The 26978-nt window shown below is 36.2% G+C and overlaps 2 protein-coding genes across 6 annotated transcripts in view; one reads left to right on the top strand and one right to left on the bottom strand.

Annotated features, from left to right (window-relative positions):
- Window positions 1-1129: 1129 nt before the first annotated feature.
- On the top strand, window positions 1130-14336 carry TRIM59 (tripartite motif containing 59). 4 transcript variants are annotated; one of them, XM_058730356.1, is made up of 3 exons: window positions 1130-1400; window positions 3283-3360; window positions 11054-14336. In XM_058730356.1, exon 3 carries the CDS (start codon window positions 11057-11059, stop codon window positions 12266-12268), a length of 1212 nt encoding a protein of 403 aa, XP_058586339.1. In that variant the 5' UTR covers window positions 1130-1400; window positions 3283-3360; window positions 11054-11056; the 3' UTR covers window positions 12269-14336. The 4 variants fall into 4 exon arrangements, with proteins under 4 accessions (XP_058586339.1, XP_058586342.1, XP_058586338.1 ...); XM_058730359.1 differs by lacking the exon at window positions 1130-1400 and adding an exon at window positions 2211-2325 and having other exon boundaries at window positions 3283-3356; XM_058730355.1 differs by lacking the exon at window positions 1130-1400 and adding an exon at window positions 2211-2325.
- Window positions 14337-15377: 1041 nt separating this feature from the next.
- The window catches only part of SMC4 (structural maintenance of chromosomes 4), a 45183-nt gene continuing 33582 nt past the window's right edge, over window positions 15378-26978 (bottom strand). For both annotated transcript variants that reach the window (XM_058730347.1, XM_058730348.1), the window contains exons 15-24: window positions 26749-26828; window positions 25794-25946; window positions 24475-24601; window positions 19741-19930; window positions 18327-18471; window positions 17883-18056; window positions 17260-17442; window positions 16884-17116; window positions 16173-16356; window positions 15378-15708 (exon numbers count right to left, since the gene is read on the bottom strand). In XM_058730347.1, the coding sequence (XP_058586330.1) occupies window positions 15556-15708; window positions 16173-16356; window positions 16884-17116; window positions 17260-17442; window positions 17883-18056; window positions 18327-18471; window positions 19741-19930; window positions 24475-24601; window positions 25794-25946; window positions 26749-26828 (1622 nt within the window). In that variant the 3' untranslated portion in view covers window positions 15378-15555. The remainder of the gene's footprint in view (window positions 15709-16172; window positions 16357-16883; window positions 17117-17259; window positions 17443-17882; window positions 18057-18326; window positions 18472-19740; window positions 19931-24474; window positions 24602-25793; window positions 25947-26748; window positions 26829-26978) is intronic.

Genomic DNA, 26978 nt, shown 5'->3' with positions numbered 1-26978 from the left:
TGATGGGAACAGAAAAACCATACCCCTGATTCATGGTCCAATAGTACTTGCCAAATGGAACGTCTCCCCCCAAGAAGTCTGTGACCATACCATTATTTTATAGGCAATGTTTTGGTTTGCTACTGATTAGACAAGGCAACCAGGCATCAGATAGCTTGCACCTAATGAAACACAATGGATATCTTTATTTTTGAGACACACACACAGACTGTGCGAGTGGTGGAGGGGCAGAGAGAGACACACACACACAGAATCTGAAGCAGGCTGCAGGCTCTGAGCCGTCAGCACAGAGCCTAACGTGGGGCTCGAACTCACGGACCGTGAGATCGTGACCTGAGCTGAAGTCGGACGCTTAACCGACTGAACCACCCAGGCGCCCCTCAAAGAAAACATTTATGATTTAACACTCTATGTACATCCCCTCCCCCTTGAGCACTAAGCATATAACCACCAACTTCATAGAGCAAAAGTGCAGATTTTTCTGCCCATGGGTCCTGACCCCCAGCTACTTAAATAAACTTACTAAATTGTACCACACAATGTTTCAAGAATTCTTTCCTGGACTTTGCATTCCAAGATCCCACAATAGTACATTTGTTACAAATGATGAATCTACATTGACTCATCATAATCACCCCAAATCCATAGTTAATATTACTGGTTCAGTTCTTTTAAAGAGAATAATTTTTATAGAAGTATAGTGCATTTATTGCTAAGGAAAGATATCCATATTATTTTGACAGAAAACTAAAAATCCATCAATGACACCAGTGTTTAGATAGAAAATGTATATGCAGGGGCGCCTGGGTGGCGCAGTCGGTTAAGCGTCCGACTTCAGCCAGGTCACGATCTCGCGGTCCGTGAGTTCGAGCCCCGCGTCAGGCTCCGGGCTGACGGCTCGGAGCCTGGAGCCTGTTTCCGATTCTGTGTCTCCCTCTCTCTCTGCCCCTCCCCCGTTCATGCTCTGTCTCTCTCTGTCCCAAAAATAAATAAAAAACGTTGAAAAAAAAAATTAAAAAAAAAAAAAAAAAAAAGAAAATGTATATGCATAATAAAGCTGAAATGAATATATACCATCATGTAACGGTGGGAATCTTGGGATACTGGCAGAATCCATACGTCATAAGCAAAACTTTCAGTAACTGGATTGGTGAAGACATCTGAAATTTGGGACTCGCGCTATTATCTTGTTTTACGTTATGTTTAATATTTTTCTATAATTTAATGTATGAGAGCCTAATACCTGAATGTATTGGCAATATACAGTATACCAAGGCTGTTTTATTTGGCAGAGCGGTACATGACTTCTCAGTACAGTTAAAGAGATGGAAGCTGTGATGAGTCTTGAGCTACAGCTGGATAAAGTTTCTCAAGAAAAAAGGGGAGAGGACTACTGAACTGTATGTTTTCTGAGTCTAGGGGCTTAAGAAGGTGAAATAGGGTGAAGAGATTGAATCAGAAATCAGGAATTCTGAGCAACAGTCATCTTTAGTCGATTAATTTCATGAAGTTGGAAAAGGAGGTGGGGGAGACTAGGGAGACGGTCTTTGATGAGTCCTGTAGTCCCACTAGCTGTCACAGAGTAAGTTCTCTTTAAGAAAACTGTAGGTAATCAGAAGACCCCTCCCCTAGGCTCAGCCAGGTACTCAGTTAGGGTCCAGGTCCGACTGGAGGGCGGGGGGACGGAACTTGCGCACCGGTGTGCCTGTGCCCTCAGGGTCGGTGACGTCCCGCTACCGGGAACTTGTGAGGTAACAAAGGGAGACGCTGCGCGTCCAACTCCAGAATCTGGACGTGCCGGATTGGCTCCAAGTAAAACACAGTCCTATGAAACGTTCTTGTAGAAACTGTCAGCCACCGCCAGGCCCCACCTCTCCCGGAGCCGCGGACATCTCACCTCCCCAAGAGGGAGCCCAGCCCACGACTTTGGCCGCTAGAAGCGCCCGCACGCACTAAAGCGCCTCCTACCGCGTGCCTCCAGAGCTTCTGAGAGGCGGGCCCGCGCCTACTGCGCAGGTGCAGGAAGCTGGCCCAGAGTTTGGAGCCAGGCCCTCGCAATTACGTCTCTGCCTCCGCAGGCGCTGCGAGCAGTTTACTTTTGAACAGGGGCCCCGCGCTCTTTCCCATTGGCGGATGCTACGCAGTTGAATGTTGCCAGGAGACTGCGCCTGCGCCCTGAGGCTCCGCGAGGCCCCGCCCCATCTGGGCACCTGAAATCCCTCAGGGCGGAGGAGGGCGGGGACGCAGAGCATCTCGGGGACGCCTAGCGTGGAGGCCGTAGAGCTGTTTCTGCCTGTGGAGTAGCTCTGTCTCTTCCTCCCCGGGGTGAGTCTAAGGAGGGTGCCTTTGGGTCCGAGAATGCGACTTTGGGTCTCTGTTCTTTCCCTGTAGCACAGGCTGGTATACTGGGTGTATTTGGAGGAGAGTCCAGGGGCTTGCTGATGGAGGTGGTGGGCATGAGTACTGCATTTATTCTCTCTTGTCCCAGGTGGGGAGTTTGGGGAATCTCGTGTTCCTCCCTCCGCTGTGGACTGCATTTCTCTGTGAGGGAGCAGCCCTTTGTGGTGGAGGGTGAGAAGAGCGGCACTCCACAGAACTGGTCTGCCTTGCGTGGTTGGGGGGCGAAGGGCGCCGGGGCCGTGGAAGTGCATTAGGAGGGAGGCTCGGGAGGATTTGTCGTTAACCTTCGAGAAAGAGAAGGCTGTTATTTTGAGGCCCTTCGTTGTGAGAGGTTCTCCTGAGACTTAACAGAGTGGGTGTAATTATGCCCATTTTACAAGTGTGAAACCTCAGTTCTGAGAGGCATTGGGAAAAACTGACCCAGGGTCCCACAACATTTAAATGGCAGAACTGAGAGATGTACGGACGTAATAATGATGGGATACCCTAAATCAGAGTTTATTATTTTAAGCTGGCAAGATCTTTCAGTCCCATGGATGTTTCTTGTCTTCAAGTTAACTTTAAGCAGTCTAAGATGAGCGTGAATGTTTGCTCCGTCATCACCATTGTTGGCTAACATTTTCAAGAGCTCGTAAGATACTTGACGTTACAAAAAGAGGTCCTTTGTGACAATTTATTTGGTCACAGAATTGTTGGGCTTTTCAAGGTACAGGTGATACCTCTCCACCAACTGTTGATATTTGTCACTATTTTTGTAAAAACACAATGAGGCATAGAGGAGATAAACATCAGAGTGAAATAACCATTCCTATGATGTCATATTTAATACATTTTTTGAGAATGTAAATTGAAAACATTCAGATAAAATTATTTTAATTTTAGAATACGAATAAAAGAATCTGAAAAAGTTGGAGAAGATAAAGTATATTCAGTCGCTAAGCCAGAAGATCAACAAAGTAAGTAAGCTCTGAACCAGTAAGTGAATACAAAATAATTTTTCAGTAAATTTTTACTAAGTGTATGATTTCAAGTGTAAGTTGAGATTCTTTAATTTTTTTAAAAAAGACGTGTTGTATAAAATTCAAGACGTCTAGGAGGAGCATAAAATGAAAAGTAAACAACTCCTTCATTTGACTTATAATTTGAAGTTAGTCACTTTTGTATACTCTTTCAGAAATTTTACAAGGATTTGTGTACATCTAAACACAAATGGTATCATCTTATACATACAGATCTGCAGGTTGCATTTATTGTTACCTGGACACCATTTTACTATCCATTTACATACTGGTTTGCATTTTTTTGATGATTATATAGCTATCCTTTGAAGTAAGGTACCATAATTTACCTAGTCTGGCAAGGTGAAATTTTGATTTTAGGTAATATTAAACATTGCCTTTCAGCAGACATATTGCTGGATGTTTTCCACCAAATAGATTTTCACTGTGAAAAGTATTATGGAATAAGCAATGAAAACCTTAATTTCTCATTTCAGTTCCTGGTTAAATTGCATATATATATATATATAATTTTTTTTAGGTTGGGGAAATAGGTTAATGTGAAAATACAAGAACAGTGCAAATGGGCAGAGTTAAAGTCCTGTCTGACCATAGGATGTTTTTTTTTTTTTTTAATTTGAAAGTGTTATGGGAATCCTTCATTATTTTTGTATGTTTATGTGTATAAAAGTATTTTTAAAATCTTGTCCTATGTATATAGATGGCACAATTGTAGTATTTCTAAAGTAATCTTTTTTTTTTTTTTTTAAAGCATTTATTTATTTTTTAGTTTGGAGAGAGAATGCAAACTGGGGAGAGGGGCAGAGAGAGAATCTTAAGCAGGCTGCACGTTTAGCACCGAGCCCAATGTGGGGCTTGATCCCACAACCCTGGGATCATGACATGAGCTGAAATCAAGAGTCGGATGCTGAACCAACTGAGCCACCTAGGCACCTCTAAAGTAATCTTAAATTGCATTACATATGCGTAGTATCAGGGCCAAAATATGTGAGACCCAATCAAAATTTTTCCAGACTTATAGCTGACTCACACTGTAAGTTCTAGAGCAAGTCACTTAACTCTATAATGTGGTAAACATAATTTCTCTTCAGAGGTTGTAAAATGTAATGGATGTTTTATTACTGTTCATGTGTAGAGATGAAAGGCATTATTAGTGAATTAAAACTTAAAAAGTAGTTTACACACTAAACTGTTAATAGAATGGAAAATATTTTTTTTTGTATTGCTTAATTCTCCATAATCTATTATGTGTACTGACCATCCATAATATGCTAGTTGGACATTGTGGAGGCTCCATAGGAAATCAGCTTTCTGGAGAAAGACTGCATAAAAAGTTTAGAAATTCAGAAGTGTGTTTATTTTTGACACTGAAACACAAGAAATTTGTGAAATGACTTTTAAGTAGATGATTTAGCCTCAAATTTTTTTCTGAAAAAGATTTATTATATTTATTTCTTGGTGACTTTAAAAAGGGAAGCAGGAAATCTGGAAATAAGTTATTAGTGTTTTGGGGGTTTTAGTACTCACTGGAGGAAAAGAACATTTTACATGGGTTACTTTTATTTTACTTCTTTGCTTTCTAAAAGTGTAAAATAATATAAATAGGTTCTACAATTAATTTTGCAGAGGAAAGACTAGATAATAGGCAAAAACTTGAAAGTTTTTATTGTGTTGAAAATATGCATAAAATTTACCATTATAACCATTTTTAAGTATACAGTTTAGTGGCATTCAGTACATTCACATTTTTGTTCAACTTGTCACGATCCATTGGCGTCAAACTTCTTCCATCTTCCCAAACTGGAACTAAACAATAACTCTCCATCTTGTCTCCCTCTAGCACTATTTCACTTTCTATCTTTGTGAATTGTTTACTATCGTCTATTATGTGTATTTTCCACATCCTTTATGATCATACAGTTTTTCTCCTTTGACTTAATAATTTCCTTTTTATTAAATTAATTTCACATTTCTGGGAAGAACCTCATTTTGGTCATTGTTCTGTATTCTTTTAATGTACTCTGGATTTGTTTTTGCTAATACTGTGTTCGGGATTTTAGGACAGTATCCATTTTTGAAATTAGTTGATTTTTAGTTTGTGTTTGTTAGGTTTTGGAGTCTTGTTATATTATCTATCTTCAGAACAAATGGCAAACTTTTTTTTGTTTCTTTGTTTATTTTGAGAGAGATGGTGGGGCGGGAGGCAGAGAGAGAGAATCCGAAGCAGGCTCAAGTAACGTGGGGTCTTGATTCTACAAACCATGAGATCATGACCGAAGCCAAAACCAAGAGTCAGGTGCTCAGTTGACTTAGCCACATAGGTGCCCCATGTAATTCAGTCACTTTTCCCAAAATTTAGTTTTGTCATTACCTCTATGTTCAGATGAGAAGTCTGTCAGTTCCATTTCTCAAAGACCTTCCTTTTGGATCTGTCATCTTCTTCCAGATGACTTGTTCCCTATACTTGCTGCACAGTTGTCCTGGATTTAATTTCACCATTAACGGAGTGAGAATTCTTGCTTTTCTTATTTCCCTGAGGTAGCTTCTTTAGAAAGGGTGGATGAGTGTTCATTTTTAGGCCTCTCATGTCAACTGTCTTCAGTCTACCCTCAAAATTTATTCTTCTGGGTATAGAATTTTAGGTTGGAAGCCATTTTTTCCTGAGAACTTTGAGGCCATTCCTTCACTGCCTTCTAGTTTCCAGTGTTGTATCATACATACAGCATAGCTAAATCTAAGATACTCATCCTAGAAAATATACATAGGTGAAGTTTTTTTCTCCTCTCCACCCTCCCCAAAAGTCTGGGCTGGATATGGAAAACTTCTAGTGCATAAAATGCTGTACTAGTTTTTGGAAGAATTAGCTTCTAAGCATGATAACCACCCATATCTTCTGTTTCTCAGGCAATAACCAGTTATTTTACAGAGTTATTTTCAGCAAGGCTTGCTTCTGTTAACCAGTTCTGACTTGTCATAAATTTATTGCCTAAAACCCGTTTTTAATAACTCAGCAAGAGGGTAGTCTTCCAAATTCCAAGAGTGGAATTTGATTTATGTATCTTCAAGTTATCCACAAATTTCTAATTATATGAAAGTTAACTTTTGAGACCATATTTGCTTTCTATGTGAACTCAAGAGCTGACATTTTCTTTCAATAATGTTGTGAATATCTTCATTCTAAACAAAGTTGAGCTTTTGGGGTCCCCAGATGGGTTCTCAGGGAAAATGTTTTCTAGCTTTTGACAAATAGGGGACTTTGGAGGGAAGGGTTAGATTCTGTTTTAGGCCTAATTTTGGTACTTAAAACATTAAATAATATTAAATCTAAATTGAATATGTGTCTACTGCTCAAATGTTATTTTTTCCCTGCAAAGTGCGGTTTTGTTTATTCCTTCATTATGAATTCTGACATCACTAAAGTCCTCTGAGAACAGGTTTGTTTTTCATGGATGGTTTTTGTGTGATTAGAGCTGTCACGAAGGCTTCCCAACATGCATTCATTTGCATTTACCTGCAGTGAATGTCATCTTCTGTACTGTTGCCCAGTTACTTTAGTTTCCTGGAATGCTTCACAGTTTAAGCTTACTATCCATGTGACACATCTTGGCCCATTAGGGTTCTGAATACTGTCAATCTGAATGGAGTATTTTTTGATAGACTTGTAGACTCTCCTATTATAGCTCTTCCTAAACAAAATAGAGATTTTGCTATTTAAAAAACAAAACTAAGATCTGACATTTCATTAACGTTGCTGTCTTAAGAGGGAGTATTTATTCAACCAATATTGAGTGAATACCTACTATGTGTCAGGTTCTGTGTTTAGACATAATTCCTGCCCTTATTGCAGGCTTACATCTTAATATATAGGCAAATGTTACAAAATTCTCTTAAATAAACTCCAGTTAAGTGCTATAAATTGGCAGTACAGCATTCAGTGAGATTAATACGGGATCTAATTTGGGGAGGAGGCTGGGCCCAATGAGACTTGAATAAGAGTTTGATTTCCAAAATGATGAAAGAGCATAGAGCCAAAAAATCTAAAGAGGTTTTTAATAATTAAAAGTACAAAATTATTTGTAGATGTCTTCTTAAACTTTTAAAAGTTAGTTTTGTAGAGGATGATTTGGTGTAACCTTTATATTTTACATGAATGGGACTTGGATTTTTTTGTTTTGCTCTTTAAGGTTCTCTAAATGGTGGTGTAACTTGATCTTTCTCTATCAGGGCTAAGTAGGTCCTGAAGATTGTAGCTTGCATTTGAAAACAGGTACAAACTAAGACTTTAAGAGGAGGTAGGGTGCAAAATTTCAGGCTTCTGTTGTTGGAAATGTCAAAAATATCTTGCCAAGAGGTTACCACTGCTGGGTTTCTTTCACTAAGGAAAGAGGACTGAGGATGTTCTTTACCAGTAACACTCTACTGGTCAGTAATTCATAGTTAACCCCAGTCAACACTTCATCTTGAAAACTGATTTTTATTGGAAGGACTGAGGGTTCAAGCCCTGAATCGGGCTTTGTGCTGACAGCTCAGAACCTGGAGCCTGCTTCAGATTCTGTCTCCTTCTCTCTCTGCCCATCCCCCACATGTACTGTCTCTCTCCAAAATAAATAAACATTAAAAAAAATTTTTTTCCCCTTCCAAATATTCAAATTACTACTTTGGAATATTACACTATGCTGATTCTGGGCTTTAAGCATACTAGTATTTCAATTCAAGAAGCTAGGAAATTTATAGTAGCAGTAATTAGAGAAATTATTAATACTTTTTTTTTTAGAAACTGTTGTTGAGCCAACTGGGAATATGAATTCTCTTGAATTAAAGACTATAATTTTGCTAATGCCAATTTGTTATTTAGGTGAAATGTTTAATCTTGCTTGTATTTGCATCATTAAAAAAAATCCTAACCTTTAAGTATAATTGATGCATATTACATTAGTTTCAGGTATACAATACAGTGTTTCAACAACTATGCTCACACAAGTGCAGCTACCATGCAGTGAGTGTATTCCCGATGCTGTATCTTTCATCTTTGTGACTTATCCTACAACTGTAAGGCTCCTAACCTTCCAAGCCCCTTCACCCATTTCACCATCCCACCCACCCCTGCCCTGCAACCACCAGTTCTCTGTATTTGTGAGTCTGTTTTGGTGTTTTTGTTTGCTTATTTGTTTTTTTGGATTTCCACATGTAAGTGAAATCACATGGTATTTAGTCTTATTTCACTTAGCATAATACCTTCTAGGTCCATCCATGTGGTTTGTTGCACATGGCCAGATCTGATTTTTTTATGGCTGATTGTTATTCCATTGTGTATCTATATGTATTATACACATACATATATAAATACATGTATCTATATATACATATGTACATACCCACCAGATCTTATCCATTCACTTATTGATAGACACTTGTGTTACTTCCATATCTTGTCTATTGCAAATAATGCTGCAGTGAACATGAGGTATATATATCTTTTTGAATTAGTGTTTTTATTTTCTTTGGATAAATACCTAGTAGTGGAATTACTGGGTTGTATTGGATTTCAGTTCTTAGTGTTTTGAGGAACCTCCATTCTGGTTTCCAGTGATTGCACCAGTTTACACTCCACCAACAATGCAGGATTCCTTTTTCCACATCCTCAACACTTATTTCTTTTTTTATTTTTTTTTTTCAACGTTTTTTATTTATTCTTGGGACAGAGAGAGACAGAGCATGAACGGGGGAGGGGCAGAGAGAGAGGGAGACACAGAATCGGAAACAGGCTCCAGGCTCCGAGCCATCAGCCCAGAGCCTGACGCGGGGCTCGAACTCAAGGACCGCGAGATCGTGACCTGGCTGAAGTCGGACGCTTAACCGACTGTGCCACCCAGGCGCCCCACAACACTTATTTCTTGTCTGATACTAGCCATTCTGACAAACTTAAGGTCTCGTGGTTTTTGAGGTGCGTTTCCCTGATGAGCAGTGATGTTGAACATTGTGTCTTGTCTGTTGGCCATCTGGATGTCTTTGGAAAACTGTTAATTCAGATCCTCTGCCCATTTTTTTAAAAAAAATTTTTTTTCAACGTTTTTTATTTATTTTTGGGACAGAGAGAGACAGAGCATGAACGGGGGAGGGGCAGAGAGAGAGGGAGACACAGAATCGGAAACAGGCTCCAGGCTCTGAGCCGTCAGCCCAGAGCCTGACGCGGGGCTCGAACTCACGGACCACGAGATCGTGACCTGGCTGAAGTCGGACGCTTAACCGACTGCGCCACCCAGGCGCCCCTCCATTTTTTAATTGTATTGTTTTTTGGTGTTGGGTTAAAGAAGTTCCTGATATATTTTGGATATTAACCTCTTATCAGGTATCATTTGCAAATGTCTTCTTCCATTGCCTTTTCATTTGCTGGGCAGACTTTTTATTTTGGTGTAGTTGTAATTTATTTGTTTTGGTTTCTCTTGAGACCTATCGAGTAAAACGTTGCCAAGGCTGATGTCCCAGAGACTATTTTCTGTTTTCTTTAAGGGAGTTTTCAGGTTTTATGTTTAGGTCTTTAATCCACTTTATTTTTGTATATGGTGTAAAGAAAGTGGTGGTTTCATTCTTTTGCACATAGCTGTTCAGTTTTCCTAATATAATTAAAGAGATGATCTTTTCCTTATCATATGTACTTGTCTCCTTTGTCCATAGATTGCCCATGTCAGTGTCCTTTGTGTCTGGTTTTATACTAGTATCATACTGATTACTACAGCTTTGTAGTTGTTTGAAATCTGGGATTGCAGATTATTTTGGCACTCAGGGACCTTTGTGGTTCCATACAAGTTTTAGGCTTGTTCTAGTTCTGTGAAAAGTACTGTTGGTATTTTGATAGAGATTACATTGAAGCTATAGATTGATTTAGGTAGTATAGACATTTTAACAATATTCTTCCCATCCAGGAGTATGGCATGTTTTTCAATTTATGTCATCTTCAGTTTCTTCAATTGGTGTTGAATAGTTTTCAGAGTACAGGTCTTTTACCTCCTTGGCTTATTCCTAGGTATTTTATTCTGGTAAATGTGGGTGTTAATTTCTTTCTACTACTTTGTTAATAAACGTATAGAAATACAACATTAATTTTGTATCCTGCAACTTTACTGAATCTTCATTTATTCTAACAGTTGTTGGGGGAGTCTTTAGGGTTTTCTATATAAAGTAGTGTGTCATTTTAACTTTTTTTACCAATATGGATGCTTTTTATTCCTGTCTGCTGTGGCTAGGACTTCCAGTTATTTGTGCAGTTTTGATTTGAGCACTTAGACTGTAAAAAGTTGCACAGATTATCATTAAGCAGACTTCAGTAGAACACTGCATTTTACTTTTGCATAGCAGCAAACTTAAATAACTTTAATTTGAAGAATTATAAGTTAGAATTGTTTAGCATGTTTTTTTGTCCCAAGGTGAGTAAATTTTTAAAAATGATCAGTCTGTTACATATTAGGAGTTGTATTACTCAGAAGGCTGCATTTAAAAAATCTTAAACATCTTATTGTCTTTTAAATGACAAGCACAATATATTAATAGTTTTGAGGTTAACACCTGAAACTTTACATAGTATGTACAGGTATCTTTGTTGTAAGTAGGCTTAAAATATTTTTTTCTCTTGACAGGAAATGCACAATTTTGAGGACGAGTTAACATGTCCCATTTGTTACAGTATTTTTGAAGATCCTCGTGTACTACCATGCTCTCATACGTTTTGTAGAAATTGCTTGGAAAATGTTCTTCAAGCATCTGGGAACTTTTATATATGGAGACCTTTACGAATTCCACTCAAGTGCCCCAATTGCAGAAGTATTATTGAAATTGCTCCAAGTGGTATTGAATCTTTACCTGTTAATTTTGCATTAAGGGCTATAATTGAAAAGTACCAGCAAGAAGACCATCCAGATATCGTTACCTGTCCTGAACATTACAGACAACCATTAAATGTTTACTGTCTCCTAGATAAAAAATTAGTTTGTGGTCATTGCCTTACCATAGGTCAACATCATGGTCATCCCATAGATGATCTTCAGAGTGCCTATCTGAAAGAAAAGGATACACCTCAAAAACTGCTTGAACAGTTAACTGACACACACTGGACAGATCTTACTCGTCTTATTGAAAAGCTGGAAGAACAGAAATCTCATTCAGAGAAGATGGTCCAAAGTGATAAGGAAGTTGTTCTCCAGTATTTTAAGGAGCTTAGTGATACATTAGAACAGAAAAAAAAAACCTTCCTAGCTGCTCTTGGTAATGTTAGCAATCTGATTAATCAAGAATACACTCCACAAATTGAAAGAATGAAAGAAATAAGAGAGCAGCAGCTTGAATTAATGACACTGACAACATCTTTACAGGAAGAGTCTCCACTGAAATTTCTTGAAAAAGTTGATGATATCCGCCAACATGTACAGATTTTGAAACAAAGACCACTTCCTGAGGTTTACCCTGTTGAAATTTATCCTCGAGTAAGCCAAATATTGAAAGAAGATTGGAGCAGAACAGAAATTGGACAAATTAAGAAACTTCTCATTCCTGAAATGAAAATTTCTTCAAAGAGGATGCCATGTTCCTGGCCTGATAAGGATGAAAAAGAAGTCGAATTTTTTAAGATTTTAAACATCGTTATAGTTACATTGATTTCAGTAATACTGATGTTGATCCTTTTTTTTAACCAACACATAATCACCTTTTTAAATGAAATCACTTCAATATGTTTTTCTGAAGTCTCTCTATCTGTTTACCAAAGTTTATCTAACAATTTGCATGATTTAAAGAATATGCTATGTCACACTTTATATTTACTGAAGGAATGCATGTGGAAAATATTTTCTCATTGAAAATTCAAATCTGAATTGCTTAAATAGGCTTATTCTGTACAGCAGAGACCAACAATTGCTAAAGGGAGAAATAGGGTAGCATGGATAAATAGCAAACTAAATTATCAGAGTTGCAAATACAAATACATAGAAATGTTAAACCATCCATGTGTCTTAGATGGAAATGTCAGAAATGACACAGAATGTGTCTAAACTAGAATATCTAGTAACTAACATTATCCTATTTTATTTTGCTTGACGCTGACTTTATCGCTGTGACATTGAAATATTTCTGTACCAGTCCTGTCTTTTATCATTATTATTTCTTTTACATCACATGCTGCAGTGGTTGGTTAGTGTTGCAGTTCTTTATGTATACATAGCTTTTAGGTTAAAAGATGGCAAAATCCCTCAAGTGCATATATACCTTTATTTTGATGTGGCCCCGGAGCCTTTGGGCAAAACCAGGAGGGTGAGTAGAGGTTTTAATTCAAGCAGCAGTCTAAAAGTGGTAAGGGATTGCTTACATTAAGGTTATTTCTGATCAAACATACATGATACATTAATGTATTTTAGATAAACATTGCATTAAATCTATCAACATTCATTCCTAACAAACTGCTGATTTTGGAAATGTGTTAGGGAACAGTGACCTTTCAAATAATGGTCTTTATGGTTTGCGTAAATTTGACTTTTGGTTAGTGCTTTATTTAGTCTTACCAATTTTTGGATAAAAGCTCTAAAAACATGTTATTAGAATAGTATATTGTTGATATATTCCATCCTCATTAGAGTTAGGTGGCATCATGTTAACTATATTCGTTTTAAAAATGGTCTTAAGTTTTCTGCGATTTGCTTATGTGAATATCAAAGTACCAATAATTTAATCTTTTCTTGAATTTTGCTTAAATGGGAGTCTGTGTAGTTATTAAGTCAAATCCCTTTAATTAGTTCCCTTATTAACAGGGACTGGAATTGTGCTTGTGGTAGGACTTTTGGCTCTTTTGTCCATGGAACTGTAAATATAAGGTTATTTGCTTTCCAGAAATCCTAAATCAGCTGTTGCTCTTGGATCCATTCCCTAGGAGTCCTACCTAGCTCAGACTTTCAGGTCATATTAGGGAATGCTCCTGGTCCTAGGTTACATATAAAATGTCATGAATTAATAGGACTATAGTTCTAAATTACTCCTGTTTATTTTTTTTTAAGTTTTGAGAGAGAACATGAGCAGGCTCCAGGCTCTCAGCTATCAGCATAGGGCTTGACGTATGGCTCGAATTCCCTAGCTGTGAAATCACAACCTGAGCTGAAGTCGGATGCTCAACTGACTGAACCATTCAGGTGCCCCTACTGAGAAGTCTTAACACAAAAATGGCTGGCTGTATTAAATTTATGATCAGAATTATCTAGCACAATAGTCATGTGGGCAAAGAACATTTGCAGGGTATTAATGGAAGTGGAGGGGAGAGAGATTGAAGTATTGAAATATACAACATAGTAACTTTACGCTGAAGTTGCATTAAATTTTAGTCACAACACAAATGCCATGTATTTTTTGAGTACATGTATTAATTAGTAAGCACTGATATTTGTTAGCTATTATGGGTCAAGCACTTACTGAAGTAGGTATTCTACTTTTTATAGATAAGGAAACAGACCCCAAAGTAATTTGTCCAAGGCCATACAGCCAGCATATTGGGAGAACCCATGTATTATTTTGATAATTATTTTGAAAGTCCTGCTGTCATGGTATCAAAACTTTAAGCCAGTTTTTTTTTTTTATTATTAAGGCTTCTAATTTATATCTAAGAATCATTTATAACTAAAAGTTAAAGCATATACCTATGAACATTTTAGGTTTGACAAACATTTTGTAACTTGCCAGTTCTTAGACAAAACTATTTACAAATTTTATGTAGTATGCATGAACATAGTCCCGAATACAAATAACTGATTCTTACACATGCTGCCTCTGTTTTGTAATTTTTACCAGGAGTATGAAATTATAAAATTTAAAGTATATAATCTTGATATATTTCTAAGTTTTATGTATAACAAAATATTTTAATAAACTTATTTTGCTACTTTACTTGCACTGAGTGTCACAATAAGGTGCTCAAACTCAGGAGTGGTATCTTTGGAATTCATATAGGTTATGGGAATTAACTCGACATGTAGTAAGAGTTAAATTCCATTTACCACTACTCTCACCCACTGAAAAAGCATGATTATAGTTTTACTTTTCCCTTCTATATAATCTTGATTTAAAACAAATGACCATACTGGGGTTTCAGATTTTACTTTATTTAAGTACATGCTAATGTATTTAGATATTTAATGACTGTTATGATACAAACCATCTTTGTTGGATCTTTTTAGTACCTAAACAATCATCATTGAATAGACAGCTTTTAGTTTTAATTCCTTAGGATCAATATCTAGAAATCAAATAGGGCAAAGACTTTTTAATCAATACCAAGAAATTCCTCTTGAAAACCAAGTGGTTGCCAACTTTCAGTAGCACTATAACACTGAGCTAATGCAGTGTAGAAAATTAAAGGGGGGGAAAACCCCTGGTAATTGGATAGACAAACAGCATATAATTTCCATTTATACTAAGGAAGCTGTTAACCCCTACATATTTTTATGAGGCAAAGATAGTGGGTATTCATTCCTTTTCAACTGATGAGTTATCTCAGATACTGTCTCAGTTTGCCGGTTCTCTTGGAAGTTTTAAACACAAGTTTTAGAAAAGCACATAAAATATTTAACTTCTCATCATGCAGAATTCACAACGGTTTAAAAAAACAAAACATTCCCAGTGTTTGGGTTGTAGATACAATGATTGTCTAAATTAGTAAATTAAATAGAATACCTTAAGAATTTATTCAATTAAGTAGCTGGTAGGCTTTTCCCGTGTAGGTCAAAGATGCATGATGGTATGCTTGCTGCCTCTTGGTTAACATGCTCTAGTTCAGAACTTTATTGCTCATCAATGAACTTAATTTTAACTCTGCTGGCAACAACTTGGGACTAAGTACAAATCACCTCACCCTGCAGGCATCTTACTTTTCTCCATAGCCTGCTGCTGTTTACCAGACTGTCAGATTCTTACAGCCTAAGAAGCAGGTACAGAGAATATTTTATTAGACTTATAACATGTCTCCTAATAGCATAAAAACCAGTTACATGATCCAGTTTAGGAGTATGTACTTCATATTATAATCCTTTACAAAGAGAAAATCTCACTAATACAATAGGCTGAATCTATGTGAATTCAGTTTGAGGAATCCTGGATATAAACGAGTTCAACAAAGTCCTTTAGATGCAATTTGTTTTGGGTTTACTGCAACACTTTTTGTTATGTTGTATGTCTTGTAAATTCCAATAAGTCTGTCTGAGATCTCAAACATATTATTTCGAAGAGAAATTATTATGAACTGGGCATTTTTTGTTTGTTCCTAAAGAGGAAAAAAAAAATAGGTTAGAAGTGTTCAGTAATAACAAGTATTCCTGTAATCAACATCTAAATTTGACTTCCCTGAAATGGTTTTTTTTGCAATTCAACATTACTTTGATAATTAACATGAACGATGGCATGGATAATTCATGACACAGTAGATAAGAAAAGCATTTGGGTATTTTTGGAAGCATGGTTGCCAGAAGTCTTCTAGTGGAGATAATATCTAGGCAGAAGATCAGAGATTCTAGTTGTGTTTTTTGCTACTTTACATTATCAATTTATATTTTACTTGTCCAAAAAGGAAGTACTTGGTTCAAATAAAGGACCTGGTCTCTGATATCATAGAACATGGAATTAAAGTACAGGGGAAAAGCTCAAAAGTAAGAAGTCAATGAATTCCATGTGTATTGTTAGGGAACCTAATAAAATTCTCAGAACAAAAACCTCTAAATGATAACTTACATATATATAAAATGCAACAATGGACACATTTTTAAAATCCAGGGCTGCATCAATTTCGTCCATGAAGTACAGGGGAGTGGGTTTGTAGTGGTGAAGAGCAAATACTAAAGCCAATGAACTAAGTGTTTTCTCTCCTCCTGAAAGGTTGAAGATCTTCTTCCAACTTTTCTTAGGTGGTCGAACACTGAATTAAGAAAATCTCTTATTAGTCAAATTACTTGCACAGGTAACGACTTCATGGTCGGTTTTCCATAAATGGCTTCTACCACCTTCCTCGGGGATCTCTAATTTGCTTTTCACAAATCTAAACTTTTTGGGTTATTTTATAAAAATGTTATTGGAGGATGAATACACAGGAACACCTACCAAAATCTTAAGATTTAAATAGCAAGTCAGTAAATATTTCTTGCTATTCTTCCATTTCCAGCACATATTTTTTTGCTTTGCAATTTTAAAATCTTGATGTTAAGTTGAAATGGCTCAAAAATTAAAAGATGAACTAGACAAATATTGTGTAAAATTAAATATTTGCCGCTTGCCCAAGATTTATGCTAACAAACTGCTAGTATGTAAATGAATTAGTATTTATCATCAAATAAAACACTCAAGCTGTAGCTCTAACCTTCACATCCCACCCCTAAAATATAGAGTCTGGAGAATATGTAGAGATATGTTAACAAGAGGATCCAAAACTCAGTACAAATTACAAACCTGAACATGATTCCTTCAGAGAAAGGATCCAAGCTGTCTACAAGCTCCAGTTCAGCATCACCTCCCAAAGTAAGCATTTGGTAATTTTCCTTTAATTTATTTGTTATTATATAAAAACCTGCCATGAATTCATTAAGCCTTTGTTTCCGAAGATCTTCATATGCCTGTCTAAAATGATCTCTTTCACAAGTAATTTTGTCCAATTCTGCTACCCGCTGTAAATATAATTCTTCCTATGAAAAAAATATCATGAGAAAAATACCTATTCAGTTATTCGAGATGAGAGCTAATGCTGCTAATTATATAAAATTAAAGTTGACAATTTAGGCTAAGGACTAAAAAGAATCTGACTAAATCATTAACAGTTTATTCATACCTTCTTTTTATACTCTGCAATGGCACCAAGGTTTGGTTTCATTTCATGACACTGGGCTTCTAAAAGTGCAATTTGATTTGTTATAGAATCTGGATTCTTGATTGCTTCAAGATCCTGTGGGCTCAGAACTGCAATTTCTTCAAGAGGATTATCTTCTATGGGATGCAATGATATTCTTGAAATCTAAAAGTTCAGTGTAGATGAGCATTAGGGATGTCACAGAAATGTAATCTATTGTTTAAAAAAATTATATCAATATGACAAATTACCTATCTACTAAAACAATATATTCTAAGGAATTGTGGCTAATTTCTGTAGCAATTATTTTTCAAAAGACTTCAAGAAAAGTATTTCTAGTGTTCCGAAGTGTTCATGAAGTCTTCTGTTAAACCTCTGAATCAGCCTTGGGGTGAAGATGGTGAGTAATGTACCCATTATTCAGATTTTTCTGTATATAACAATTACTATATGTTATTATGTTCTCTATAAATCTAGTGATTTTCTCTCGGAATTAAGAATCATAACATCTCAAAAGTACACACACACAAAACAGAAACAAAAAACAGCTCTTTTTCATAAAGGATATTTTAAAGTTATATTTAACTAAATGATAACAATCTTACCTCTTTTTGCCAATATTTTATTTTAGAATTATGTTCAGCAATGTGACCATCTATTTGTTCAAGTTTCAACTTAATACTAAGTGCATCTTTTTGAAGTGCATGTTCATTTTCTTGAATTATTTTTAGTTCTTGAAGTAGATTACGATGTTCTTTCTGGATCTCTGGTAAGGATTCCTAGAAACCAAGAAGAACTACTATAGGTAGGACCCTCCCAAATGGAAAGAACAGGTATTTTCACATAGAGATGAAGTTAGCAATCTCTTCCTATATCCCATGCATTTTACAGTTTATTTACAGAAAAGTTACAATACAGTACTCATTTTTATTGTACAATACAGCTATAAAAGTTTTGACCTATTGTGTGCTTACTGTGTAAGCTGATGTCACATATCCCAACCCTTTAAATTGCTTCAAATACCATTCACTCCTGTCTTCAAATCTTACCTCTGCAGCATTTGTATTTTTCACAACCTCTGCTGCTTTGTCCTCAAGACTTTTTAGTTCTGCTGTTAAATCATCTGCTTCTTTCTCAGTATCTTTTATTTCTTTCTCTGTGCGAAAGACGGAGTCTTGTGCTTTTTTAAGATTTCTAAACAAGCAAAATGATGTATTAAAGATGTAGTAACGTGTGATTTATCTTGCTTCTGACAACTTACCAACAAACGCCATGATATTAATGAGACATTTTTCTATCACAGATGTTAAAATTAATGATTTACTAAAACCATCCTTGGTTTTTATGTTATACATAACACTTGAGATGTTGTATATTAACCTCTCAGTATAAGGTGATGAAACTTAGATCATGAAGCAAAGTTGTCCATTGAATTATTATTTTGTCTTATCAGACTGGAGATTCTTAAATCTCTACACCCATGAAGTTATACACTCAAATAAAAAATTACCTCCCAGTTAGGGCAACATGTGCTTCCCAAGGAGGGCAACAAGGACTATTTTTTCCCTTAAAAAAGTTACTTCTACTTTGACAAATGTGTTTAGGGAAACTTCTGCTCCTAACATAAACAAATGGCTTATTAGTGCTTTATCTCCGAACCAAATACACAAATGAACCAGATAATCAATATGCAATCTGTTATAATTTTAAGATAAAAGAAACAGTTGTTTACATTTCAACATTTTGTATACCTAAATTTAGCTCTAATTCTTTAGAAACACCAATAAATATTCTAAAAATTAATTTAAAAACATGATCTATGAGGGGCGCCTGAGTGGCTCAGTCGTTTAAACTTCTGACTTTGGCTCAGGTCATGATCTCTCAGTTCATGGATTTGAGCCCTGCATCTGGCACTGTGTTGACAGCTCAGAGCCTGGAACCTGCTTGATTCTGTGTCTTCCTCTCTCTCTGCTCCTCCCTCTGCTCGCACTCTCAAACATTTTAAAAAATTAAAAAAAATAAAAACAAAATCTATGAATGGTTAATAACTTTTTGTTGAGTTGGGACAATGGAATAATCAAGTAAACTAGAAAGTTGCCAAGACAATTTTGCCAAGAGGTCTCGTTTTTACCTTTTATTTTCCTAAGATCTAAATCTATTTAAATTAACAACCATCTATTCCTCTAAGCCAGAGAAACAAAACTCTAATTTTTATGTGCACACAATAACTGGGGAGTTCTGTATGTCACGGCATACCTGTTTACCACTTAAAACACACACAAAAATGGTCATAAAATAAATGTTTATAGGCTTCCCTTTACTAAAGTCCTGTTAGGTAAAAACATGTCAGACAGGCTTAATAAATAACAGTGGAAATGTTTGAAGGGCATTACATTTAAATATAAACCCCTTTTCCACAGTGGAGGTAGCAAGATGACAAGTTAGGTAGTACACATACTCTACCTGTCAGCAGTCTTGATTGCTACTTGGGCTTTAGTAATAGCAGAAGCACATTCATCTAATTGCTTATTTATTTTATCAAGTTTGTCTTGTTGGGCCTTGAGTTTATGGTTATTGATTTCCACGATGATATTGTGTAATCTTTTAACCTCAGCTTCTACTTTACCAGCTCTTTCAGCCACACTGTCATATTCTGAAATAAAAAGAAAGAACTCCATGTTTCTAGGTTCACATACATCACTTGTTAGATGTAAACTTATTCAGTCATATGACTTAACCTGATGCATGCAAAAGAAATTTTACAAATTTGGGCAAAGTGAATCTCAAAAAACCCACTAGAATACCTCCCCCCAAAATAAACTAGAATACCCCATGTCAGAACAAATGGTATTATAACACATGGTTAAATTACCTGGCTTAGCCATAAGCACACCCTGTTTAATGGCTTCATGCTCTCAGGCATTTTCCAAAAATCTGTGCAACTTTTTCTTACGTACTTCCTTGACTGACTACTGGTCTCATAATGATTTTTGCCCTCAGACTATGTGCCTATTAACTTGTCTGTGATAAAAAAGAACTGTGGTTGTTTTATTTTGCTAACCTAACTTAAAGTACTCCCTCACATGTTGTAACAACGTGGGGGAGGGAGGATGAACTGGCAGTTTTCTCTATGGCACAGAAAACTAAAATTTGATTTCCCAGATTCCCTCATATCTAGGCTTCAGACATAATTAGGGTCCATTCAATTGAAAAAATTCACATAATTTGGAAGGCATACGTGATGAACATGTTTCTGCTGGCAAGCAGTGACAGAAATTTGTATTTTCTTGGTGGCATTAGAAATTCTGGTGTTCAGTCAAAAGCTCTGTGAATACTGACAGGCAATAGCACTAACTTTGATGGCGTGAATTAGGACGGATGCAATGTGCTTCTATTGTTGGTAGTTGCAGTGCCATCTTCCCAATTTGAGAGATGACTTTCCAATTATAAAAGAGGCAGTATAGTTCCTTTGATGGTTCTACAGAATGGCTCTAGATATCATTCTTAGATGTTCAACCTAGAATTTCCTTCTTTAGTTATCCCACCCAGTGATTCTGTAAACAGTCTAATACTCTCTTAAACACACACATACACTACACAGATCCCGATTACACTAACCAGGGTGGAATCTCTTCTCCATATTTGAATTCTGATCACTATACAATATAGAAAGAATGACAGGTGGCAAAAAGAGGAGTTCAAGCTATCTTATGTCTAGAAAGGTAAACAGAAATGCTAACTTATGGAAAGAATCCCGCAAAGCTCCTATAGGAGGAATATGGGCGTTTGGCATAGGAGGCAGGCAGGATTTGCTGAAAACAGGATTGCATGAGGACTTAATGACTGCTTCCCCTCCACTGTCTCTTCTTCGTCAGGTAGGCTGTTAATTCCAACAAGTCTACATATCTCATTAATTTACCATTTCCCCTTTTTGTCCTACATTATCAGAGTTGGATTCCAACAACTCATTTTTTACATTTCTGAAATCACCACTTGGCTCCTGAAACAAAAAACAACTCATGTCTTCTTTTTGGCCTTCTGTAGCGTCTTTTTATCCTAAGGTTATTAAATACACACATTTAAAAGTTCTATATTGCCAAGACTCGTAATCCCTCTCCACCCCCCAAAATACTCTATTTAATGAATTATTTTGCTCACAGTGGCAATGTTCTCTGAAATTAAAATTCCATTAAGCTACTTGCGTGGTCTGCTCACTTACGGGTCAAAACACCAGCTACTATGTGTGCTGGCACCACAACTTATACTGGGGGTGGGCCAGAATGCCCCTGGAAAGATTCCAACTTTCAGAACATTTTCTTCTTTAAGTATGTATCTACCATGCATTTCTTTTTTAATATCTATAGTAGCATGTCTATTAGAAGTAGAAGGAAAAACTATGTGGCATATATAATCTATAAGTTTGAAGCCTTTATTCTATAACCACCTCCCCCCCATTCTCTATAAACAGCTGTTCTAAAAAATTTTTAATTTTAAATTAATTTTAAATTCTAAAATGAAATTTAATTTTAAAGAGATACTTGCAGAAATGAGTACTTCACAGAAGATATTAACAGTATTGATATTACCCAATAGTGTTAGTCTATTAATAATAGCCAGTATTTCCATGAGAGGAGCTATATATATATAGGGCTCCTAATAAAGTCAAAGCTTCCTTTTCAAATAAGAATGAAATACAGATTCCAGTAGTCTCTGTGAAAATGTTGTTATAAATGACACACATACGTTTTTGGCTGCTCATCTGACAATTGGGTACCACCAAACCAGTCACAACAAATACTGTGTGGAGAAAGAGTTAAGCTAATGTGTCTGCAAGAACAAAATACAGATCCAAAATAAATGCAAGGGGGGGAAAAAAAACCTGTCACATGATACCGCTTCCACCGTACATCACTCTGGTGGCTATTTCTCTCAGAGACATGGCCTATAAGGCCCTACATTATCTGGATTATTCCGCTAGCCACTTTGGCTTCCTTGTGTTCCTGGAGACTCCTAGCATACTCCTGCCTCAGGGCCTATGTACCTCTACGATCTTAAAATGCTCTTCTCCCAAGTATCACATAGCACTCATACTTCTGTTGTCTCTCTGCTTAAGTCTCTCTAGTAGAGGCCTGTCTAACCACTGTGATTCCCTATCTCTACCCTGTCCTGTGAACCCTGATTTTATTAACACTCAGCACCACCCAATACAAAAAGCAATGTATTTGTTTAGCTTCCTAATCTGAACCGTGAGATCCTTAAAAAGAGGACTTCATTTTGTTCACTGCTCAATCACCGGCACTTAAACAAACCTGGTCATGGCCAGCAGCAGATGCTGAGTGAATTTTTTTTTTTTTAATTAAAAAAAAAAAAAAAAAAAAAAAAAAGTTTTAACATTTATTTTTGAGAGACAGAGCGTGAGCAGGGGATGGGCAGAGAGAGAGGGAGACAGAATCTGAAGCAGGCTCCAGGCTCTGAGCTTTCAGCACAGAGCCCGACGCAGGGCTCAAACTCACAGACCATGAGATCATGACCTGAGCTGAAGTCGGGACGCTTAACCAACTGAGCCACCCAGGCACTCCGTGAATGTCTTAATATTAAAAATGTAGACAGGGGTACCTGTGTGGCTCAGTCAGTTGACTGTCCGACACTTGATTTTGGCTTAGGTCATGATCTTGCGGTTTAGGAGTTTGAGCCCCGTGTCAGGCTCTGCACTGGCAGTGCAGAGCTTGCTTGGGATTCTCTTTCTCTCTCTCTGACCCACCTAGCCTGTCTCTCAAAATAAATAAACTTAAAAAAGAAAGATCTGGGAGAAAAAAAATAAAGTTAATATGGGTACTGGTGAATATTCAATGTGCAAAGTAGGTCTACTTAATATCTTTTTATCTCTTTTTCTGTTGGAAGAAAACTCATTTTTGGAGCATTTGAATAATTACTACAAGTCCACCCCAACTAGTTCTTCTTTTCTTTAATATTTATTTTTGAGAGTCAGACAGAGAGGAAGACAGGATCTAAAGCAGGACCTGTGCTGCCAGCCCAGAGCCTGATATGGGGCTTGAACTCACATACTGTGAGATCATGACCTGAGCTGAAGTCAGATGCTTAGCTTAACTGACTGAGCCATCCAAGCGCCCTAGCCCCCAACTAGTTCTTTGGTTGGACAATCAGTATGTGCCCTCCTGGGTTCACAAATTAAACTGTAACAGGGGTCTTTCCTGAGGATGTGACAAAAGGCTGTGTTTGCTGTTCACTAGCTAAAATACTGTAAGCCAGGAAGGGATCTAATTATAACCTATCATCCCCCCCTCCTGCAATAAGATGCACATCTGTTTGATTGAAGCTAACATGAAAAGAGAAGCAGGGCTGTTCAAGTGCATGATCAGGGGATTTAAATTTCAAAGCCAATTTTGGCTATAAGCTTATGAATTCCCTTTCTTGCTTTATGTATACTGGTAGAACACTTACAATATTTATATGTACAAAAGAAAAAAGTTCTGGAAGGAAAACATGTTTTTTAAGTTTTCAAAGACTGTTTTTCTTCATGTGTATACCACTTATTTCCTGTGTGCTTTAAAGTGATTTAGCTTCCCCAGATACTCAGTTTCCTAAATCCATAAAATAACTATTATCTTGAAGGGTAAGACTGAGCCAAAGTACACAAAGTATAAAATTAAGAGCACTGGTTCTGGAATCAGATTGCTCTGGTCCTCAATTCCTCTACAAGCTATATATATGACGACTTTGGGCAAATTATATAAACCATTCTGTGCCTTAAGTTTTCTTATTGGCTAAATGAAGTACTTAATAGTACTTACTTTATAACCTTTTAAGATTGAGATCATAGAGGGTGCCTGGTGGCTCAGTTGGTTAAGCTTCCAACACTTGATTTTGGCTGTCATAGTCTCATGGTTCGTGGGGTCAAGCTCCGTGTTGGAGCTGCCTGGGATTCTCTCCCTCTCCCTCTGTCCCTCCCCAAATTGTGCGTTCTCTCTCTCAAAAAGAAATTAAAAAAAAAAAAAAAAAAGAAATAATAGAAACTATAAAACAGAGCAGCTGACTTGCGCATAAGTACACAACTGCTATTTTTATTCTACAAACTATTTTAAACATTTCAAATTTCAAAAAAAACCCTATTTTTGGCAATCTCAAAAAAAAGAAAAAAAAAGAAGGAAGTGTGTACCCTTAAACACATACACATACCTTTTTTGAAAACACTAACATTTTCTTCTAGTAATTTCTGCTTTTTCTTGTCAGGGGCTGTAGCAAGCACATTAGCTTCGAGTTCCTTAACTTGGACATTCAAATATTCTTCTTGCTCCCTTAAACGCTACAGAAATGTTTTAACATTACAGATCATTATTTTAACTTACTATAACAATGATATTTGCCTTAAACACTTTGAATAAAAAAAGACACTTAAAATCTTTAAGAAGACAAATACTAATAGGAAAAGAGCAGAAAACATGAATGGTTAACATAAAACATGAAAATGGCCAACAAACACATGCAATTTGTAATTCATCACAAATACAAGTTAAAATGCCACTTTTAGGTACAGAGTAGCAAACTCACAACACAGTGAAGACCTCCTAGTTTTCAAAGACTTGGAAAAATAATTATTTACATATGCTACTAAAAGTAAATTAATTGGAACCATCTATTTGAAGACAATTTGGCATCATACAACAATACCTTTAACACTGTACACATAGTGGATAATAACCATAATTTTAGGAATCTAACCTAAGGAAATAATTGGGTGCATAAAGATATACCAAACAAGGATATTTTATTTATTTATTTTAAAGATTTTAAAGTAATCTCTACACCCAATGTGGGGCTCGAAATCACAAGAGTGAGATCAAGAGTTGCATGCTCCACTGACTGAGCCAGCCAGAAGCCTCTAACTAGGATATTTTAAACATAGCAGTATTCATAATAACATAGAAAAGCATTTATCAAATTGTGACATAAAGAACACACTCAAATGCAGCTGTAAAAGTAAATTTACATTGGCTTGGAAAGAAAACCACAATTTACTAAGAAAAATTAACATGACTCAGTAAAAATCTATACACATATCTGTATAAATAGAGGACATAAACACAGACTAGGTATTTATATCAAAAAGTTGAAGAATATACATAAACTGTAAGGGCAATCATCTTTTGGATATTTCCAGCAAATTGTTTTTTGTTTTTTAAATCAGTGGGGTAAGCACTACTTTTTCATAATTAAGAAACATTCTACTTTGAAAAGAGAATGAAATTAAAGGGTTACACAGATATTAAGGGAAGACACATTTCCAAGGTGTATAAATGCAAACAAAGAATAGCCGTGGCTGGAGGAAAACTGCAACAGGGACTTTAACACTCAGGGAAATGAAATCAAGAGACAGGCCTTCCACCTAGAGAACCATTCTTCTCCCTTATTTTCTAAAATTATAAGCAAACAACAAAATGCTCCTGCCAAATGCTACTGAATTCCAATAGGTTTAGCTAATATTAATAAAAGAGTACCTGGATGCTTGCAGTAAACTTTTCTAGTGTATTCTTCATTTCTCGTTCATTATGCCTTAACTTAACTACTGCTTCTTCCAGTTGTACTTTCTGTTCCTGGATTTGCACTGCTTTTTGAGAGTCTTTCTGCAACTGTAATTCCATTCTATTTACCTACAAAGAGTACCAGTGAAATAAGTTTTCTCTAAGAGTCATTTCAGATTAATAGCGAAATCAATTTAGGAATGAAGAAAACCCCAACTTCTGATTTTAAAGCCTAGAACAAAACCAAAATCCCCATTCCAAACCCCAATCCTAAAGCTTAGGAGATGGTCAAACTAATTTCTGTATCACAGAATCAGATGGAAAGACAATTTTAAGTGTTGCACAGTCACCTATTTATACCATTCAAAATTTTAAGTGGAAGGATATAAACTATTTCAAAATATGGGGAAAAAAATCAAGGTACACCTCTTTGGAAAAAGCTCAGTATCCAAGGAAAAAGTATAGTGTTCTGATAACGGAACACAGTAATTTTTTCTAGGCATCTTGACGTTCTCATACTTGTGGGCATGTAAAATATTTTGAAATAAAACTTGGAAATGCATATCAGAAATCTTTGCTATACTTATTTTGAAATAGAAAAAAACAATCATGGACTATACCAATTATATGTGAAAAAACATTAAATGTTAAATAATGATTGATTAAATTATGAAATGTCCATATGATCCAAATGTAATATTAGAAAGATACATATGTTGAGCACATACTTTCTAAATTAACATGTTTTATTTTTAGAACTTTAAAGGATTTTACATTTAAAAAATCCCACAGCTTACATATATCATTTATACAAAATCCAATCTGTTAATTTAAAATCTGAGTATCCTTAAAAAGGCTTAATTTTATAGTATGTATGTTACACATCAGAAGGCTTTAAAAAAAGTCTGACTCTAATTTTATATATGCTCACCTCTTCTTCTGAGATTTCAACAACAACTGATGAACCCATCCTTCCTTTCATTACTCTGCTTCCACCACCAGTCATTGTACCTATAAAACAGAGAAGTCAGACTTAGCTGTATTCCAACAAGATTAAATAAACTCAATGTCAGGAAAAGAACTAAAAAATTTTTTTAAAAAATTATGTTTATTTATTTTTGAGAGGCAAAGAGAGAAAGAGCAGAAGCTGGGGAGGGGCAG

Source organism: Neofelis nebulosa, chromosome 5, assembly GCF_028018385.1.
Source record: "Neofelis nebulosa isolate mNeoNeb1 chromosome 5, mNeoNeb1.pri, whole genome shotgun sequence".
In the NCBI taxonomy this organism is placed as follows: domain Eukaryota; kingdom Metazoa; phylum Chordata; class Mammalia; order Carnivora; family Felidae; genus Neofelis; species Neofelis nebulosa.
The sequence above is the reverse complement of the archived record's forward strand: the minus strand, read 5'-3'. Positions and strand labels throughout refer to the sequence as shown.

Bases quoted from the DNA above. Each gene is read 5' to 3' on its own strand.
- TRIM59 (XM_058730356.1), top strand. From the start codon at position 11,057: ATGCACAATTTTGAGGACGAGTTAACATGTCCCATTTGTTACAGTATT.